Source organism: Jaculus jaculus, chromosome 2 (genome assembly GCF_020740685.1).
Source record: "Jaculus jaculus isolate mJacJac1 chromosome 2, mJacJac1.mat.Y.cur, whole genome shotgun sequence".
Classification (NCBI taxonomy): Eukaryota; Metazoa; Chordata; class Mammalia; order Rodentia; family Dipodidae; genus Jaculus; species Jaculus jaculus.
Genome location: NC_059103.1, coordinates 115263201 through 115285203, shown reverse-complemented (window position 1 = coordinate 115285203; position 22003 = coordinate 115263201). Strand labels below are relative to the sequence as shown.

The 22003-nt window shown below is 43.3% G+C and overlaps 1 protein-coding gene and 1 pseudogene across 2 annotated transcripts in view; both read right to left on the bottom strand.

The window, feature by feature from the left end:
• Positions 1–13413, bottom strand: part of Abraxas1 (abraxas 1, BRCA1 A complex subunit) — a 30712-nt gene extending 17299 nt beyond the window's left edge. For both annotated transcript variants that reach the window (XM_045143031.1, XM_045143030.1), the window contains exons 1-3: positions 13288–13413; positions 10411–10501; positions 4039–4075 (exon numbers count right to left, since the gene is read on the bottom strand). In XM_045143031.1, coding sequence (XP_044998966.1) covers positions 4039–4075; positions 10411–10501; positions 13288–13374 — 215 coding nt within the window. In that variant the 5' untranslated portion in view covers positions 13375–13413. The remainder of the gene's footprint in view (positions 1–4038; positions 4076–10410; positions 10502–13287) is intronic.
• On the bottom strand, positions 1377–1565 carry LOC123459107 (annotated as a pseudogene).
• Positions 13414–22003: the final 8590 nt, after the last annotated feature.

Here is a 22003-nt window from a genome sequence, read left to right as displayed (position 1 = left end):
GTGAGTTCACGGCCACCCTGAGAAAACAGAGTGAATTCCAGGTCAGCCTGGGCTTCAATGAGATTCTACCTCAAAAAACAAAACAAAAAAAAAAAACAAAAAACAACAGAGGAGCTGGACAGATTGCTTGGTGGTTAAGGTGCTTGACTGTGAAGCCTAAGGACCCAGGTTTGATTCCCCAGTACCCACGTAAGCATGATACATAAAGGGGAGCATGTGTCTAGTTTGTTAGCAGTGGCTGAAGGCCCTGGCATGCCCCATTCTCTATATATCTGCCTCTTTCTCTCTCTCTCTTTCTCTCTCTCTCTCAAATAAAGAAAGAAAATAAATATTTATTTGAGAGAGAGAGTATGGGCATGCCTGGCCTCTTGCCACTGCAAACTCCAGACGCATGTGCCACTTGTGCATCTGGTATTACACGGGAACTGGGCAGTCGAACCTACGTCATCAGGTTTTGCAATTAAGTGTCTTTAACTGCTGAGACAACTCTCCAGCCCCCAAGAAGTCTGCTTTCTAATGTATCATCTTGTTTTTTTAGTAACACTTAAAGAAAATGGGGCTGAACAGAGAGCTCAGCCAATAAAGTCCTTGTTTTCTAAACATTGGGACCTGAGTTCAAACCTCAGTACCCACATAAAAAATAAACAAAACTTAAACACAATTTTTTGAAACATTTACATTAAATGAAAACTTTCCCCTGCAATTCTTTATTTCTGAGAAAGTGCTGTACAGTACAGCCCAGGTTACTCATGAATGTGAAGCAAAAGTAATGCTTCAGGTTTCTGAGGGCTGAAATTTCAGCCATATCTACCATAAACACCTCTGGACGCCTTACAATTTTTTATTGCCAACTGTGGGGGTGCATGCCTTTAATCGCAGCATTTATGAGGCTGAGGAGGATCACTGTAAGTAGCCAACCTGTGCTAGAGTGAAACAATACACTGAAGCCCCCCCCCACACACACACCTAGAAACCCCGTCAGTGTTTATTTGAGGCTAACGAGAAGGCTCAGTAGCTAAAGGCGATTCTTGAAAGTCCTGCTGGCCAGGGTTCAATTTCCCAGCACCCACACAAAGCCAAATACAGCAAGTAGTGGGCACATGCATCCAAAGTTCATTTGCAGTGGCAAGAGGTCAAGCACACCCACTGTCATTCTTTCTCTCTCCATCTCTCTCTCTCTCTTTTTTTTTTTTTTTTTTTTTTGTAGTTTAACAATTCATGTAATGGCAAATGACAATCACAAAATTTCCCTGCAGCGGCTACTGCAGATGATTACAGTAGCTGCACTGTCACCTTTCTCAAGGTCAGTAGAAGATAACCCCGAATCTTAGCCACCATATGCAAACACAAAGTAACCATACAAGCAATCAGAGCAGGTTTATCAAAGCACTTATAAAACCAGAGCAGATCATGGAAAATGTTAATAAAAACTGAGGAAAAAAAAAAAAAAAAACAGAGCAGGGAAAAAAAAGGCCTAGGTCTGGGGACACGTGTATGGTCTTGATGTAGCCAATGTTCAGCCTGTCTGGCTTATTATAAAATCAGAACAGCAAGAATATTTGCAAAATGATAATTTTAAAAATATTTTATTTCTTTATTTGCAAGTACAGAGAGAGAGAAGAGAAGAGATACAGAGAGAATGGGTGTGCCAGACCCTCCAGCCAACTCCAGATGCATGTGCCACCTCGTTCATCTGGCTTTACGCTGTACCAGGGAATGGAACCTGGGTCATTAGGCATTTCAGACAAGTGCCTTAACCATTAAGCCATCTCTCTAGCCCCAACAAAATTTTTAAAAGAACAAAAATAAATCAAGTATATGGTGAACATTTTAGCTCAGGGGCCGGATTAACCAGCAATAAGGGTTCTATCTGACAGCCCCTGTTGGTGTAAAGTATAAACTGGGTGGTGATGTGCATCCAACTTGAATTTCAAGATGTGTCAGCAGAAGACTTCATCTTAAGCATAACTAACTTTTTTTTTTTTTTTTCTTTGAGGCAGGGTCTCACTCTAACTCAGGCTAACCTGGAATTCACTACATAGTCTCAGGCTGGCCTCCAACTCAATGATCCTCCTACCTCTGCTTCCCGAGTGCTAGGACCAAAGGTGTGCACCACCACACCTGGCTTTTAGCCATAACTTTCTGAGGGACAGATATTCCAAGATGGCATTCCTCACGTTCTCCTTCCATTAAACTTCAGAGCTAAAGAGGCTCAGACATCACTAAATCAGAATGTTTCTGGAGCTAAGACTATTCAGCTGGTCTAGTTCTTAATGTAGTTGCCCAGAGATAACCAGTCACTTTTCCCTCTCTTAGTCCTTTGAGGTCCAGAGGTCTTGAAAAAAGTTTTTCTAATGAGGCCCCACTCTTAAGAATTTCTTAGTCAACAGTTATTTTTGCAAATGCATTGTATATTAGGACTGTAAGAAGTCTAACTTTTCCTGGAACATCAGTTTAAAAACCTTATACTAATCCTTTTTCCTGTCACCACCAACCACATTCTCCATACAAATCTTTATTTTATCCATATGTTCCTCTACAACTTATACACCTTAGAGATGTGAACAAAAGCAATGTAACAGTAAAGCAATGTAACAGTAAAATAATGATTTCTGTGTGGTTTATATAAGTTATAAAATTATGTCACTAAAATTAGACAATGTTAGGGCTGCAGAAATGGCTCCGCAATTAAAGTACTTGCCTGCAAAGCCTAACGACCTGGGTTTAATTCCCCAGTACCCTCATAAGCCAGATGCACAGGGTGGTGCATGCATTTGGAGTGACTGGAGGCGTTGGTGTGCCCATTTCCTACCTGCCTCTCTCTCTCAAATAAAAAAATTTAAAAAAAATTATACCATGTTATAATTACATTTAGGTTTTGAAAAATTTATTTTTGTATTTTTCTATGTGTACATAAACCTGGGTAAGAGATTAGCAAGCAGGGTGTGGTGGTGCATACCCTTATTGCCAGCACTTGGGAGGCAGAGGTAGGAGGATCACAACAAGTTCCAGGCCAGCCTGAGACTGCATAGTGAATTCCAGGTCAGCCTGGACTAGAGAGAGACAGTATGCTATGGCTAACAGTTGTCCTATCTGTTAGACTAAAAGGGAAAACTTTCACTTTAAATAACAATAGGGAACAGGTTACATAAAGAATATCGTTGTATAGCTTGGTATGGTGATGCAAGCCTTTACTCTTAGCACTTGAGAGGCTGAAGTAAGAAGCAAGTCTGAGGCCAGTTTGGGGCTACAGAGTGTTCCAGATTAGCATTGGCTAGACTGAGCATGTCTTTAAAAAAAAAAGATGCCAGGTATGGGGGGGGGGCACACAACTTTAATCCCAGCACTTGGGAGACAGACGTAGGAGGATTGCCTTGAGTTCAAGGCCACCCTGAGAGTACATAGTGAATTCCTGGTCAGCCTGAGCTAGAGTGAGACCCTACGTCGAAAAAACCCAAGACCAAAATAAATAAATAAATAAAATTGTATGGTAGAGGTAAGCATTTGTTAAAATAAACTTCATTCAAAGGGTTTTATAAAAGGCTTATTTATATTAATGTAAGAGAATGTGTCACTCAGTGAATTTACTATATACAATGACATGACTGGATGTGAGAAGGAAGGAAAAGCAATCTTCTAGGTCAACTGATTCTTGCCAAGAGGCAGTGGAGATGGGCTAAAGTAAGCAATGTAATAAAGAACAAATTATCAATAGATTGTTGTATATTAAATGTTCCTTGAGGTATTTTTACTTTTTAGGTTTTTGGAGGTAGGGTCTTGCTCTAGCCCAAGCTGACCTGGAATTCACTATGTAGTCTCACGGTGGCCTCGAACTCACAGCGATCCTCCTACCTCTGCCTCCTGAGTGCTGGGATTAAAGGCGTGCACCACCACACCCGGCTATGAGGTATTTTTAAAAACTATATGCATGTATGATTGGTGACTAAGATACTCTGTTAATTTTAAAAATTATTTAACTTGAAAAGAATAAATTTTACAAAGAATAATTTACTTGCTCTTACTAATACTATTACTCACCTAAAAAGCCGGAAGCATGGAATATATTTCTGAATGTCTAGAAAAAAAGGATTTTAGTTATGATTATATTAATAATAATTTGCCTATCATACTGAGCCTTAGTTACAATAATAAACCCCTGCCTAACATACTCAGCATTTGCTCCCTGCCAGGAAGAGCTTTACCACTGATAATCTCATTTAATCTTCAAAAACATCTGAGACACAGCCATCATTTGTAACCCCTTGAAGATGACATAATACACAAAGACAGGGGTCCCCAACACAGAGGTACAAACATGGGAGTTTCACTGGGAACTACAATGCTATCTGCCTTCCTAACTGGGTGAGCCTGAACTTGCTCCACCTGCATAGGGCTGGGCTTACACGTGTATGCTCTCACAGCCAGGTTATCTTCTGCAGCACTGAGGATCAAACCAGGGGCCTCATCATGCTAATGCATCCTCAGTCCGAAATAATGCTTAGTGACTATGTGCAACACCCAAGCTCAAGGTTGTTAGGGACAGGAGAGATTTTCTTCAGTGGTGTAGCCATTGCTAAATTGCTCATGCTGTGGTAAATAATGCCCAACCATGCCAATGCAGGCAGCCCTAATCAGACTCAGCAGGTTATTTAGCACAAGAGACAAAGAAAGGGGCTGGAGATAGCTTAGCAGTTAAGGTACTTGCTTTCAAAGCCTAATGACTTAGGTTTGATACCCCAGTACCCATATAAAGCCCGATGTACAGTGGCACATGCATCTGGAGGTCCTGAAGCAGTCATATTCATTCTCATTCTCATTCTCTCTCTCTCTCTCTCTCTCTCTCTCTCTCTCTCTCTCTCTGTGTGTGTGTGTGTGTGATCTCCATCTTCTTGCAAATAAACAAATATTTTTAAAAAAAGAGACAGAGAGAAAGGTAATGAGATGTGAATATATTACCTACAAAACATTATATACATGTACATAACTTGTCAATAAGCAAATTTTAAAATATTTATTTGTGGGCTGGAGAGATGGCTTAGTGGTTAAGGCATTTGCCTGCAAAGCCAAAGGGCCTCAGTTCGATTCCCCAGGACCCACATGCATCTGGAGTTGGTTTGCAGTGGCTGGAGGCCCTGGCATGTCCATTCTCTCTCTCTCTGCCTCTTATCCTCTCTCACATTAATAAATAAATTAAATTAGAAAATAATTTATTTGAGAGAGAGAATGGGCACAATAGGGCCTCTAGCCACTACAAACAAACTCCAGATGCATGTGACACCTTGTGCATCTGGCTGACGTGTGTATTAGGGAATCAAACCTGGATCCTTTGGCTTTGTAGGCAAATGCCTCAACCATTACACCATCTCCTCAGCCCTAAATACTGTTTAAGCTAGGTGTGGTCATAAGCATTTTTAGTCCCAGCACTTAGGAGGCTGAGGTAGGAAGACTGCTGTGAGTTCAAGACCAGCCTAAGCCACAGTGAGATCCTGCTGATTTTAAGCTATATTACAAAGCCATACTAACAAAAACAGCATGATACTGGCACAAAGACAGACACGTAAATCAACGGAACAGAAAGGAGGACCCAGATGTTAATCCAGGCAGCTACAGCCACCTGATTTTTGACAAAAATGCCAAAAATATTCCTTGGAGAAAAGACAGCCTCTTCAACAAGGGGTGGGGGGAAAACTGGACATCTATAGTAGAAGGATGAAAATGGATCCTTGTCTTTCTCCATGCACAAGAATCAAGTCCAGATGGATCAAGGACCTTAATATCAGACCTGAAACTCTGAAACTGCTAGAGGAAAAGGTAGGGGAAAACCTTCAGCATATTGGCATAGACAATGACTTTCTGAATATAACCCCAATTGCTCAGGAATAAAACCACTAATCAACCACTGGGATCTCATGAAATTACAAAGATTTTGTGCAGCAAAGGACACTGAATAGAGCAAAAAGAAGGGGAGAAAATCTTTGCCAGCTCTACATCTGACAGAAGATTGATATCCAGAATACACAAAGAACTCAAAAAATGAAAAAAATAAGAAATCAAACCCAATTTAAAAATGGGCTGTAAAGCTGGGTGTGGTAGTGCACACCTTTATTCCCAGCACTCCGAAGGCAGCGGTAGGATGACAGAATGAGTTCGAGGCCACCCTGAGACTACACAGTGAATCCCAGGTCAGCCTGAGCTAGAGTGAGACCCTACCTCAAAAAACCAAAATAAATAAATAAAATAAAGTAAAAAATGGGCTATGGAACTAAATAACGAGTTCTCAAAGGAAGAAATACAGATGGCATATAAACATCTAAGAAAGTATTCTACATCATTAGCCATCAGGGAAATGCAAATTAAAACTACTTTGAGATTACATCTCACTCCTGTCAGAATGGCTACCATCAAGAAAACAAATGACAATAAACATTGGCAAGGATGTGGAAAAAAGGGAACCCTTCTACACTGTTGGTGGGAATGTAATCTGGCACAGCCATTGTGGAAATCAGTGTGGCGGTTTTTGAGACAGCTAAAAATAGATCTACCATATGATCCATCTACTGAACTCCTAGGCATATATCATAAGGACTTGTCTCTACCTTAGAGACACTTGCACAATCATGTTTACTGCTACTCTATTCACAATAGCTAGGAAATGGAATCAGCCTAGATGTCTCTCAAAAGATGAATAGAGAGTAAAGATATGGTACATTTACATAATGGAGTTCTATTCAGCAGTAAAGAAAAATGAAATTTGCTGGGAAATGGATGGATTTGGAAAGGATTATACTAAGTGAGGTAACTCGGGCCCAGAAGGCCAAATGTCTCATATTCTCTCTCATATGTGGATCCCAGCTACAAATGTTTAGACTTGTGTGTGAGCTGGAACCAAATAATCAGCAGCAGAGGCTAGTTAGTAAGCTGGGAAAAGGCTATAAGGGAGGGAAGAGAAGGAGGGATTTAGGGGATGGTATTGTATATATATAAGTAGAACAGATTACAGGGAGTGGAAAGACCTAAGTGAGGCCAGGGGAAGGGACTGGGTAAGAGGTAGTTGAGGGGGGAGGGTCAATCAAAATTCAAGATATTCTGAATAAGACAGATGGAAGCCTATTTCTTTGGATAATGGCACATCCAGAAGCCATAGATTACTACTAGAAAAATTTCAGTGCCAGGGATGGGATACCTTCCAGTAAGTTGTTGGCCAGGGAGGCCCCTGTTGCCTCCAACATATTACAGGCTATTGCCAAGGCCCTTGGCTTCCCATGAGTAACAGACAGTATGACCCTATTGCTGAAAACTTCACATGCATGGGCAGCAAGGTCACTGAGAAATCAAGCTGGTGCTGAGGTGAAAACCTTATCCCTGTAGACCAGCCAACTGAAAACTGGAAAAAGCTGTACTGCATGCAGTCCTATGGGAGACAGAAGTCATCAGCTGTGAAAACAGTGGACACTGGAAGCCTCAAACTTGGTCAGGCCAAATGAACGAACGAGTGCAACAGTGCCATGTCTGCTCTGGGGGAAACCAACTGCTCTCTAATTGGACGGGAGGCTCACATTATGAGAGGGTATACATACATGGTACTGAAAACCTAATCAAAAGCCTATGGCAGGGGAGGTCATGTGCCTTAGGGGTATAAGGCCTGCACTTGTCTGGCTAAATGCATATATCATTCTCACCAAACTGCCCTGAAAGCACTACACTTAGCATTCACGTTTATATATTAATGCTACTCTTTTGGTTAGAGAAGCTTCTCTTTTCAGATGGCAGTGAGCACTGGGATGACTCAAAAGGTAACATAGTGCTGAGAAGTGACAGAGGAGTGTTCAGCACTGAAACATTTCTATCACACCCTCCAAGGCTCTGGGTCCATTGTGGAAGAGGTGGTGGAAAGAATGTAAGAGCCAAAGGAAGGATACAACTCCTTACAATCAACTGTCCAGACAAAACTTGGCCTCGATATCCATGACCTCATAGCGCCTAGCAATACCTTCACAAGGCCCTCATGATGGATCAGCCCGGGCTAGAGCAACACCCTACCTCAAAATAAACAAGTGATTTGCCAATATATATATATTAAAATAAATATTTATTTATTTGACAGAGAAAGAGGGAGAGAGAGAGAATGGGCACACCAGGAACTCCAGCCACTGCAAGTGAACTCCGGATGCATGGACCCCTGTGTATTTGGCTACCGTGAGTCCTGGGGAATCGAACCTGGGTCCTTTGGCTTTGCAGGCAAATGCCTTACCTGCTAAGCCATCCCTCCAGCCCTGCCAATATATTTTTATAGCTAATCTTTATAAACTCTCATGTTGAGTTTTAATGACTTTAAATATTTTATGTAGTTTGTTTAGTAAAAATCTGCATCTCATTTTTTTTTAATTTTTGTTTATTTTTATTTTTATTTATTTATTTGAGAGAGACAGACACAGAGAGAAAGAGGCAGATAAGATAGATAGAGAGAGGGAGAGAGAGAGAGAATGGGTGCATTAGGGCCTCCAACCACTGCAGAACTCCAGACATGTGCGCCCCCTTCTGCATCTGGCTTATATGGGTCTTGGAGAATCGAACCAGGATCCTCTGGCCTTGCAGGCAAACACCTTAACCACTAAGCCATCTCTCCAGCCCTAAATAAATATACTTATAAATACTGGTTTTTAAAATTTATTTTTAAATTTAACTTTTATTAACATTTTCCATGATTATAAAAAAAAAATCCCATGGTAATACCCTCCCTCCCCCCTACACTTTCCCCTTTGAAATTCCATTCTCCATCACATTACCTCCCCATCTCAATCATTGTGCTTACATATATACAATACCAACCTATTAAGTACCCTCCTCCCTTCCTTTCTCTTCCCTTTATGTCTCCTTTTTAGCTTACTGGTCTCTGCTACTAAGAATTTTCCTTCTCACGCAGAAGCCCAATCATCTGTAGCTAGGATCCACATATGAGAAAGAACATGTGGTGCTTGGCTTTCAGGGCCTGGGTTACCTCACTTTGGTTTTTTTTTTTTTTTTTTTTTTTTGGTTTGTTTGTTTTGGTTTGTCAAGGTAGGGCCTTGCTGTAGCCTAGACTGACCTGGAATTCACTATGTAGTTTCAGGGTGGCCTCGAACTCACAGCAATTCTCCTACCTCTGCCTTCTGAGTGCTGGGATTAAAGGCATGTGCCACCATGCCCAGCTTTAAAAACTGCTTTTTAAGAAAAAAATTAGGGCTGGAGAGATGGCTTAGCAGTTAAGCGCTTGCCTGTGACGCCTAAGGACCCCGGTTCGAGGCTCGATTCTCCAGGACCCACGTTAGCCAGATGCACAAGGGGGCGCACGCATCTGGAGTTCGTTTGCAGTGGCTGGAGGCCCTGGCGCGCCCATTCTCTCTCTCTCTCTTTCTCTGTCTGTTGCTCTCAAATAAATAAACAAAAAAAATTAAAAAAAAAAATTAGGGTAGGGCTGGAGAGATGGCTTAGTAGTTAAGACACTTGCCTGCAAAGCCACAGACCCTTGGTTCAAATCCCCAGGAATCATGTAAGCAGAAGCACAAGGTGGCACATGCATCTGGAATTTGTTTACAGTGGCTGGAAGCCCTAGCATGCCCATTCTCTCTCTCCCTCCCTCTGCCTCTTTCTCTCTCTCAGTAAAAATAAAAAATTAGGGCTGGGGATTAAAGGCATGTGCCACCACGCCCAGCTTTAAATACTGCTTTTTTAAAAAAAAAATTAGGGTAGGGCTGGAGAGATGGCTTAGTGGTTAAGACCCTTGCCTACAAAGCCAAAGGACCTACGTTCAATTCCCCAGGACTCATGTAAGCCAGATGCACAAGGTGGTGCATGCATCTGGAGTTCGTTTGCAGTAGCTGGAAGCCGTGGTGCGCCCATTCTCTGTCTCTCAAATAAAGAAATAAAAATATTAAAAAAATAAGTAAAAAAAAAAATGAGGATATAAAGCTGGAGAGATGACTCAGCGGTTAAAGCACTTGACTGCAAAGCCTAAGGTCCCTGGTCTGATTCCCCAGTACCCATATAAAGGCAGATGGACAGTGATGCATGCATCTGGTGTTTATTTGCTGCAGCTCTAGAGGCCCTGTGCCCATTCTCTCTTTCTTTGTCCCCCATCTCTATGTTTCTCTCTGCTTGCAAATACATAAATAGAATATTTTTAAAAATTAGAGCTATGTGTGGTGACGCATACCTTTAATCCCAGCACTCAGGAGGCACAGGTAGGAGGAGCTCTGTGAGTTCGAGACCACCCTGAGACTACACAGTGAATTCCAGGTCAGCCTGGGCTAGAGTGAGACTCTACCTCAAGAAATCCAAAAAAATAAAATAAATAAAATAAAAAACAAAATTCTCTAAGAAAAACACATGCTGATCCCTTCCAACATAAACTAACAGAAATAAGTGACTCACCAATTGTATAAACAACTTCCACATCATCTATTTGGGAATCAGTGATGCTATTCTTGGCTTCACCTTTCACCTCACCAAGGAGAAAACCCTCCTATGAGAAAATAAGAAGCAGGATATGGAATACAGCAACAGAACTATTTTCAGTCTTGATCATATTTAACAATGCTACAACGTAGTGGCCATATGAAACATAAGTGCTTCCAGTTTAATTTTAAAGCATACGGTTAAATAAAATTGGGTAGCTGTAGGCCAGTTGTGGTGGCGCACGCCTTTAATCCCAGCACTCAGGAGGCAGAGGTAGGAGGACTGCTGTGAGTTCAAGGACACCCTGAGACTACACAGTGAATTCCAGGTCAGCCTGGGCTAGAATGAGACTCTACCTCAAAACCACCCCATACTGGACCCCCTCCAAAAAAAAAAAATACATACATACATACCTACATATATACATACACACACATATATGTATGTGTACACACACACACGGCTGGAGAGATGGCTTAGCAGTTAAGGCATTTGCTTGCAGCCAAAGGATTTTGGTTTGATTCCCCAGGACCCATATAAGCCAGATGCACAAAGGGGTGCATGTGTCTGGAGTTCATTTGCAGTGGCCCATTCTCTCTTCCTCTCTCAAATAAAAGTTAAAAATAAATGAATAATAAATTGGGTAGCTGTAAATCTCACGATGACTTTGGGAAGGGAAAGAGAGGAGCGGGGACTGAAGCAGGTCAAGTAAGCCTTGTGGATGGCAGTGCCAGTGACTGTTAGGAGCACAGGTAGAAGCACTCACCATGCTGGGCAGTGCAAAAGGAGCCAAGCCTGCTTACGGGACTGGGAGAACAGCTACTCGGGAAGCTGAAGACTCTTACGCATGTATTTAAGACAGCGGAGCCCATAATGAAACTCCCCCTATGATTCCACAAGCGCTCTAGGAGTCAGTGAATTTCTAAGGTATGAAATAACAATGATGCTTGTTTTCAGATTTAAATTTGTGTAAAAACATATGGAAGATTAAGGATTTAGAATTTTATATTTTTCTGTGTGCCCAGAGAGAGTAGTGTACATCTCACTCTCTTTTTAAAAGAGGCATAAAGCCAGACATGGTACACGCCTTTAATCCTAGTACTCAGTACACTGAGGTAGGAGGATCACTGAGAGTTCGAGGCCACACTGAAACTACATAGGGAATTCCAGGTCAGCCTGGGCTAGAGTGAAACCCTACCTCAAGAAACAAAAAAAAAAAAAAAACAAAAAACAGCCATGGGCTGGGACTTGGCAATTAAAGGTGCTTGCTTACAAAGTCTACAGATATGTGTGTGTGTGTGTGTGTGTATGTATGTATATACATACATACATATATATACACACACACACACACACACACACACATACACACACACTCTCTCTCTGAGATAATTCAATTATTCCTCTAGGTGCAAGTAAAGACATATAGTGCTTAACAGTAAAATTTCATCTTCTGTAAAAATTAGTTAGGCCAGGTAGGACAAGGTGGCTCATGCCTTCAATCACTCTGGAGGCAGAGGTAAGAGGATGGCACTGAGTTCAAGGATAGACGGGGGAGTACTGAGTGAGATCCAGGCCAGCCTGGGCTACAATGAGACCCTACTTTGAAAACCCTTCCCTCCTTAACCCCCCCCCAAAAAAAAAACAGGGCTGGGGAGATGTCCCAGTAGTTAAAGGCATTTCTTTTTTCTTTGTTTGGTTTTTTGAAGTAAGGCCTTGCTCTATCCCAGGCTAACCTGCAATTCACTATGTAGTCTCAGGGTAGCCTTGCACTCCCATGATCCTGCTACCTCTGCCTCCCACGTGCTGGAATTAAAAGCATGTACCACCACTCCTGGCTAAGGTGTATCTTGTAAAGCCTGTGCGAAGAGGTTCAATTCCCCAGTACCCACCTAAAAGCCAGATACACAAAAGTGGTGCATGCATTTGGAGTTCCTCTGCAATGGCAAGAGGCCCTGGCACACCTATTTTTCTGTCTGGTTGCAATATACATACATACATAAATACGTAAATAATAAAATTAGTTTGGCCAGAACTCTCCATTTCATCCAGTAGGGAGATTTATTTTAAATACTTTTAGTTTATCAAGTTACTTAGCAATTATTACTAGATACTACTTTCCAACATCCAAGTTTTATAACGGGTTTTTACTTAAGTTTTAGAAAGTAATCTTAAAAACTGCTTTTTAACTTCATCCAGTGGTTTTCAAGCTAGGCACGAGGATTCAAAAGCATTTAAGCCGAGCGCAGTGGCATACACCTTTAAATCCCAGTACTTGGGGGGCAGAGGTAGAAGGATCGCTGTGAGTTCGAGGCCACCCTGAGACAAAGTGAATTCCAGGCCAGCCTGGTCAAGAGCAAGACCCTACCTCGAAAAAAAAAAAATTGCGAACAGTGGGGGCGTGGTGGTGCACGTCTGTAATTCCAGCCCTAGGGAGGCAGAGGTAGGAGGATCGCCACGAGTTCAAGGCCACCCTGAGACTACACAGTGAATTCCAGGTCAGCCGGAGCCAGAGTGAGACCCGATCTTGAAAAACCAAAAAAATAAAGAAAAAGTGCGAACAAATATGATTTATCAAATTAAGTGTTTTTTTTTTTTATCACTACGATTTACCAGACACAGGCTCTAAAGGCAGCACCTGTTTTCATCTCTCTTCCGTCCCGAGCCCGAGCGGCGCCGGCGGGACGAGGGCCCTGGGAGGAGCGGGCGGCTCTCGGCTCAGCGCCGGCTCCCGGGAAGGGCCCGCCCTCCGCGAAGCCCGGGCAAGCGCGCGCAGGGATCGCCCCGGAGGCGGCTCTGCCGGCCGGGAAGGACCCGCCAAGGCGCGGGAGGGAGACGGCGCGCACGGCTCACCGTGTCCGAGTCCGTGCTGAGGTGCTGGAAGGTGAGCGCGCCGAGCACAAATCCCGACAGCATCGCCGACGTGCTCTCGCCCTCCATCCTGCCCCGGCGGCGCCCCGCGCGCGCGTACCCGCCCAGCGAGACGCAGCGGCGGGGCGGGGCCTGCAGGGGGCGGGCGTGCGCCTGCGCAGGACTCCAGCGCGCCTCGGCGGAGGCGCGAGCGCCCCCTGTTGGCGAGGGCCCGTGGGCGCGCTCATCCTGGTCCGTCCCCCGCTTCCGCCGGCTTGTAACTGCCGCTGCCATCTCGGCGCGGGCAGGGGCCGAGGCCGCGAGTGTGCTCCGGTGGCTATCTCTGGATAAGCCCCGTGGGGGGGGGGGGTGGGGGCGCGCTTACGTGCAGAACCCAGTTGATGGTCATTTTTAAGCAGGTGATGTTTGTAAAAATAATTGTTTTTCTTTTTCTTATTTTTTTGGACAATTTTTTTTAATTTTTTTTGTGGGAGGAAAGAGTTTATTTTGGCTTAAAGACTCAAGGGGAAGCTCCATGAGGGCATGAGCAGAGGGTGGGCATCACCTCCTGGCCAACATCAGGGGGACAATAGCAGCAGGAGAGAGTGCCAAACACTAGCAAGGGGAGACTGGCCCACAAGCCTGCTCCCAAAAAGACACCGCCTCCAGGAGGCTCCAATTCCCAGATTGCTACCAGCTGGGGACCTAGCATGGACAATTTTTTTTAAGAGCGGGGCTTGGGTTAGAGAGATGGATCAAGGGTTAATGCAATTGTCTTCATTGTCTAACAACCCAAGTTAGATTCCTCAAAACCCACGTAAAGCCAGATACACAACGTGGCGCATGACTGTTCATTTGCAGTGGCTGGAAGCCTTGGGGCACCCATTCTGTCGTTCTTTGTTTTTCTCTCAGCCCTTCTCCCCACCTGCTTGCAAATAAGAAAGAATGAAAGGTAACTAGCTCAGGTTGTCCACGCCTTTAATCCCAGCACTTGGGAGGCAGAGATAGGAGAATGGCTGTGAGTTGGAGGCCACCCTGAGACTACATAGTGAATTCCAGGTCAGCCTGAGCTAGAGTGAGACCCTACCTTGAAAAAAACAAAAAACAAAAAAGAAAGAATAAAAGGAAGGAGGAAAGAAAGAAAAATAAGAGTGTGTGTCTCACTCTAACTCAGACTGGCCTCGAACTCACAGCAATCCTCCTGCCTTCAAGTGCTGGGACTAAATGCATGTGCCACCACGCCTTTTTCTGGTCAATTTTATACACGTATATAATGTATTTTGATCTATTCACCCCCATTATATGGGTAAGATGATGAGGTATTGACAAATATATTTTACATACATGCATATATACATGCATGAGAAGCTGCAATTTCCATATAACTGCAAGTTGGTAAAATATCAGACTACTGAATTGCGTTAGTATTTCTAGGTGGTATTGAATGATTATACATTTATTCCATAAAGTTAGGTTTCTTGCTTTTGGCAATATCACTATGAAATATTTTATTTATTTGAGGTAGGGAAGAAAGGGAGATGAGAGAGAATAGGCATGCCAGAGCTTTTAGCCATTGCAGACAAACTCTAGATACATGTGCCTTGTGCATCTGGCTTTATGTGTGTACTGGGGAATTGAACCTGGGTCCTTTGACTTAGCAGGCAGGCACATTAACAACTAACCCCTTTCTCCAGCCCTAAAGGAAAATTTTTTAAGTATTTTCATTAATTTGAAAGTATTGACAGAGAGAGAGATAGACACAGAAAGAATGGGCACACCAGAACCTTCAGCAACTGCCAAAAACAAAAAAAAAAAACCCTCTAGATGCTTGTGCCATTTTGTGCATATAGCTGTATGTGGGTACAGGGAAATCAAACTTGGGTGGTTAGGGTTTTCAGGCAAGCTCCTTAACCACTAAGCCATCTCTCCAGCCCTTAAAAGAAATAAAAAAAAAAAAAAAAAAGATCTTGAGGCCAGCTGTAGTGGCACAAGCCTTTAATCCCAGCACTTAGGAAACTGAGGTAGGAGGATCACTGTGAGTTCAGTCTGGGCTACTGAGAGTGAGACCCTACCTTAAAAAACACAAAGGGCTGGAGAGATGGCTTAGCGGTTAAGCACTTGCCTGTGAAGCCTAAGGACCCCAGTTCGAGGCTTGGTTCCCCAGGTCCCACCTTAGCCATTTGCACAAGGGGGCGCACGCGTCTGGAGTTCGTTTGCAGAGGCTGGAAGCCCTGGCGCGCCCATTCTCTCTCTCTCTTTCTGTCTTTCTCTCTGTGTCTGTCGCTCTCAAATAAATAAATAAAATATTTTTTTAAAAAAAACACAAAAAAGGGCTGGAGATATGGCTGAGCGGTTAAGGCGCATGCCTGCAAAGCCTCAGGACCTAGGACCCAGGTTCGGTTTTACACGTTCCACATAAGCCAGATGCATATGGTGGTGCATGTGTCTGGAGTTCGTTAGCAGTGGCTAGGGACTCTGGTGCGCCCTATGTCTCCAATAAATAAATAAATAAATAAATAAAAATCCTTTAAAAATTATTTAAAAAGAAAAAACACAAACAAGGGGCTGGAGAGATGGCTTAGCAGTTAAGTCACTTGTCTGCAAAACCAAAGGATCCTGGTTCGATTCTCCAGGACCCACCTAAGCCAGATCCACAAGGGGCAAATGCATCTAGAGTTCATTCACAATGGCTAGAGGCCCTAGTGCACCCATTCTCTCTCTCTCTCTCTTTCTCTCTCTGCCTCTTTCTCTCAAATAAATAAGTAAATGAAACATATAAAAAAAAAAAAACACAAACAAAAAGCTGGGCGGGGTGATGCATGCCTTTAATCCCAGCTCTTGGGAGGCAGAGGTATAAGGATTGGCAAGAGTTCAAGACCACCCTGAGAATACATAGTGCATTCCAGTTGAGCCTGAGCTAGAGTGAGACCCTACCTTGAAAAACCAAAAATAAATAAATAAATAAAAATAAAAAAGGAAGGAAGAGTTAGTTAATCAAAATTTAAGAGGATATGAATAAGCCATGTGGAAACCTACCTTTTTTGGACAATTGGGTACCTAGAAGCCATAGATTGTTACTAGAAGAATTTCAGTGCCAGGGATAGGATACCTTCTAGGGAGTTGTTGGCCAGGGAGGTCCCTGATGCCTCCAAAACATTATAGGTCATTGCTAAGGCTCTTGGATTCCCACCAGGAATAGATGGTAAGACCCTGCTGCTGAAGACTCCACATGTTTGGGCTGCAAAGTCTCTGAGAAATCAAGTTGGAGCTGAGCTAAAAACCTCCTCTCTGTAGACTAGCTGACAGAAAGCTGGAAAACTCTATGCTGCATGCAGCCCTATGGGAGAGAGAAGTCATCAGTGGGCACTACAAGCCTTAAGTCTGGCCAACCAGACAAAATGAGCCAATGGGTGCAATAGTGGCTTGTCTGTTATGGGGAAAACCAACTGCTAAGTGGCAGAAGCTTGCTACATGGGAGGGAATACATACCTGATACGGAAAACCTATGATAGGGGAAGTCATGAGCTCTAGGGGTGTAATGCTGCTGGTGTTTGGCTAAATGCATATGTTATGCTCATCTTATTGCCTGGTAAGCACTTTTCTTTTTTGGGGGTGGGGAGCTGTTCGAGGTAGAGTCTCACTCTAGTTCAGGCTGACCTGGAACTCACTATGTAGTCTCAGGGTGGCCTCGAACTCACTGCAATCCTCCTACCTCTGCCTCCTGAGTGCTGGGATTAAAGGCGTGCGCCACCACGCCTGGCATAAGCACTTTTCTTAATGTTCGTACCCATATATTAATGCTGCTCTCACTTTTGGTTAAAGAAGCTTCTCTTTTCAGATGGCAGTGTCCTCTGGGATGACTCAGAAGGTACTATAATGCTGAGAAGAAGTGACAGAGGAGTGTCCAGCACTGAAACATCTCTTTCACAGAACAAAGAAGTGGTGGAGAGAAAGTAAGAGCCAAAGGAAGGGTAGAATTGCTTACAATGCATTCTTCCAGACACAGAATGGCCTGGATATCCATGACCTCACAATGCCTGGTACTTCCTACACAGGAAAAAATGATGACATAAAAATAAGAGCGAGACTAATTGAGAGGGGGAGGGGACATAATGGACAGTGAATTTGTGGAGGGAAAGTTGGAGAGGGGAGGGACTGAGACTACCTAGTGAATTATTATTATTGTCTATAATTATGGATGTTGTCAATAAAACATGTTAAAAACAAACAAACAGGCCAGGTTTGTGGTGGCGCATGCCTTTAATTCCAGCACTCGGGAGGCAGGGGTAAGAGGATTGCTGTGAGTTCAAGGCCATCCTGAGACTACATAGTGAATTCCAGGTCTGCCTGGACCAGAGTGGAACCCTACCTCCAGAAACCAAAAACAAAATAAAAAAACAGGCCAGGCTTGGTGGAGCACACCTTTAATCCTGTAATTCGGGAGGCAGAGATAAGAGGATTGCCATAAATTTGAGGCCACCCTGAAACTACATAATGAATTCCATGTCAGCCTGGGCTAGAGCAAGACCCTATCTCAAAAGAACAAAACATGGCTCAGGGGAAAACCCAACATGGCTCAGGGAAATTTTGCAGAAGAGGGCGCTGAAAGAATGTCAGAGTCACATGTTGGGTCATGATATGCAGAGACATTTATCATACCAATAACTGGGGGCTAACTCCACAATGCATGACCCATTTTCATTAACAAGGAGGGTCTAATGGGAGGGCGTAGATCACAGATGAGCCTAAATAATGGTACCAAACTGCCTGTATTTACTGAAAAGAAAACTAATAAATTAAATTAAAAAAAAAAGAACAAAACACAAAAATTAATTTAAAAAAAGAAAGAGCAATTCCAGGTCAGCCTGAGCTAGAGTGAGATCCTACCATAAAAAATAAAAATAAATAAAAGATCTATGGCTCAGGAGATCATTTGCCATGGCGAAATTGATATTATGACCACTTATGTATTAATGCTACTCTCACTTTGGGTTAGAGAAGCTCTGCTTTTCAGATGGTAGTGACCATTGAGGTGACTCAAAAATGCCCAAAGTGCTGAGAAGAAGTGACAGTGAGCTGGGCGTGGTGGTGCACGCCTTTAATCCCAGCACTTGGGAGGCAGAGGTAGGTGGATTGCTATGAATTCGAGGCCACCCTGAGACTACATAGTGAATTCCAGGTCAGCCTGAGTTAGACTAAGACCCTACCTAGAAAAACCCAAAGGAAAAAAAAAAAAAAAACAAGAAGAAGAAGAAGAAGAGGAGGAGGAGGAGGAGGAGGAGGAGGAGGAGACAGTGGAGTGTTCAGCCCTAGGTGAGACATCTTTATCAAACACTCCAAGGCTTAAGGACTATTGAGGAAGAGAGAAGAAGAAGAAGAAGAAGAAGAGGAGGAGGAGGAGGAGGAGGAGGGGGAGGGGGAGGAGGAGGAGGAGGAGGAGGAGGAGGAGAAGAAGAAGAGACAGTGGAGTGTTCAGCCCTAGGTGAGACATCTTTATCAAACACTCCAAGGCTTAAGGACTATTGAGGAAGAGATGGCTGAAAGAATGTGAGAGCCAAAGGAAGGGAGGAATACTTACAAGGCTATCATCCAGACACAAAGTGGCCTTGATATTCGTGACCTCACAGTGGCAGATGCTACCTACCTACACAAGAGCTGAATAATACGAAAAGTTGCATCACAATAGATGAGAGACAAGTTGGAGAGGAGGAATTCAGGGCAGGGGCGATTTGGGAGTGGGTAAAGTAGCACACTGGGGGCTAAAGAGATAGTTCAGCAATTAAGGTGGTTACCTGCAAAGCCTAACAAGGTTTGACTCCCCAGTACCCATGCAAAGTTAGATGCACAAGATGGTACATGCATCTAGAGTTCATTTGCAGTGGCTGGAAGTCCTAATGTGTCCATTCTCTCTCCCTCTCTCTCTGCTTGCAAATAAAGAAAAAAAAAAAATGGGGCTGGAGAAATGGCTTAGTGGTTAAGGCACTTGCCAAAGGACCCAGGTTCAATTACCTAGTACCCACATAAGCCAGATGCACAAGGTAGTGCATTGCCAGGAGTTTGTTTGCAGTAGCTGGAGTACCCATGTAAAGCCAGATGCAAAGTGTTACTGGAGTTCATTTGCAGTGGCTGTGGTTCTGGCATGCTCATTCTCTCTTTCTCCGTGTTTCTTTTCTATCTCTCTTTGCTTGCAAAAAAAAAAAAAAAAAAATTATACATATACACACACACACACACACACACATATATGTGTGTGTATTAAAATAAAAGAGTGCCAAGATCTCTCAATGGGAAAGGGTAATCTTTTCAGCAAATACAGAAGAACAAAAGAATGAATATGGGCCTTACCCTATACCACATAGAATTATCTGAGAATAGATCCAAGATATAAATGTAAGAGCTCAACCTTCAAGCTGGACGTGGTAGACAACTACCTGTATGCTACCACTTGGGAGGCTGAGGCAGACACATATTGTTGCAATTATCTTCTTACTGTGATGTAAGATTTGGGGGCTCAAGAAGGGTCACCCCAGGCCTGTGAGCCTCAAATTTTGGGCCCTTTCCTTATTTAACAAAGAATTTATAAAACATACTCTAAGCTGGGTGTGGTGGTGCACACCTTTAATCCCAGCTCTTGGGAGGCAGAGGTAGGAGGATTGCCATGAGTTTGAGGCCACCCTGAGATTCCATAGTGAATTCCAGGTCAGCCTGGGCTAGAGTGAGACCCTACCTAGAGAAACAAAAACAAAAAAAAAAATACTCTGAGAAAGAGAAATTTTAAAATAATAAATTTATTTACGTAGCATTCATGAATTACAAGGTTTACTGTAGGGCGGATTAAGATCCAGGAAGGAGGCTAGCTGAAATATTCAAGCCAGGGGAGAATTCTCCTCCTTGCCCAGCTGTTAAGGGAGAGGGGAAACAGAGATAGCCTCCATCACAAAGAAATCTTGGTGTGGGCATCTGTCATGGTGGAAACCAACTGCCCTCCAATTTGACTGGAGGCCCGCTCCATGGGAGAAAACACATCCCTGATACTGAAAACTTAAAACAGGGGTAGTCATGAGCCCTAGGGTTGTAACATCTGCTGATGTCTGGAAAAATGTATATACTATGCTTATCAAACTACCCAGTAAGCACTTTTTTTTTTTTAAGAATTCTTTAAAAAAAAATTTTTTTTGGTTTATTTTTATTTATTTATTTGAGAGCAACAGACAGAGAAAGAGGCAGAGAGAGAGAGAGAATGGGTTTGCCAGGGCCTCCAGCCACTGCAGATGAATACCAGACGCGTGTGCCCCCTTGTGCATCTGGCTAACGTGGGTCCTGGGGAATCGAGCCTCGAACCAGGGTCCTTAGGCTTCACAGGCAAGCACTTAACCGCTAAACCATCTCTCCAGCCCAGCACTTCTTTTAATATTTATACCTTATATTAATGCTACTCTCACTTCGGATAGAGAATCTTCTCTTTTCAGATGGCAGTGACTTTGGGATGACTCAGAAGGTATCATAGTGCTGGAAAGAAGTGACTGAATTACAGAGTAACATCTCAATCACACCTTCCAAGGCTCAGGGTCTAATGTGGAAGAGGTGGTGGAAAGAATGTAAGAGTTGCGGGGAGGGAGGGAATTACCATAGGATATATATTTTTTTATAATCATGGAAAATGCTAATAAAAATTAAAAAAATAAAAATAAAAAAGAATGTAAGAGCCAAAGGAAGGGTAGGACTCCTTAAAACGTGCTCTCTCCAGACGTAAAATGGCCTGGATATCCATGACCTCACAGTGCCTGACACTACCTACACAAGACCATCATAAGAGGAGGAAAAGACCATGACATCAAAATAAAAGAGAGACTGATTGAGATGGGGAGGGGATATGATGGAGAATGGAATTTCAAAGGGGAAAGGGGGGGGGAGGGTACTACCATGGGATACTTTTTATAATCATGAAAAGTGTTAATAAAAAATTGAGAAAAAAAAAAAGAAATATTGGTGCAGGGGTGGGGGAGAAGGGCTCTGGAAGAGGCACATACATTTACATGTTGATGGCAAAGCATAAGAACCAAAAGATTCCCTTGAAAGAAAAGACCAGGACTGAGAGATGGCTTAGCGGTTAAGGTGTTTGCCTTGTGAAGCTGAAGGTCCCAGGTTTGATTTCCCAGTACCCACGTGAGCTATATGCATAAAGTGGTGCATGTGTCTGGAAATCCTCTGCACCCAACCCCCATTTGCCTTTCTTTCTTTTTTTTAATTTTTTTTTTGTTTATTTTTACTTGAGGGCGACAGAGAGAGAGAGAGAGAGGGAAAGAGAGAGGCAGATATAGAGAGAGAATGGGCACACCAGGGCCTCCAGCCACTGCAAACCGAGCTCCAGATGCATGTGCTCCTTGTGCATCTGGCTAATGTGGGTCCTGGAGAATCGAGCCTTGAACCAGGGTCCTCAGGCTTCACAGGCAAGTGCTCAACCACTAAGCCATCTCTCCAGCCCGTCTTTCTTTTTTTTTTTAAGTGGTTTTCCTTGTTGTGATACAGAGAATCATTTTGTTTGTTTGTTTGTTTTTACTTATTTATTTGAAAGTGACAGAGAAAGAAGCAGATAGAGACAGAGAGAGGGAGTGAATGGGTGTGCCAGGGCCTCCAGCCACTGCAAATGAACTCCAGATGCGTGCTCCCCCTTATGCATCTGGCTAATGTGGGTCCTGGGGAATCGAGCCTTGAACTG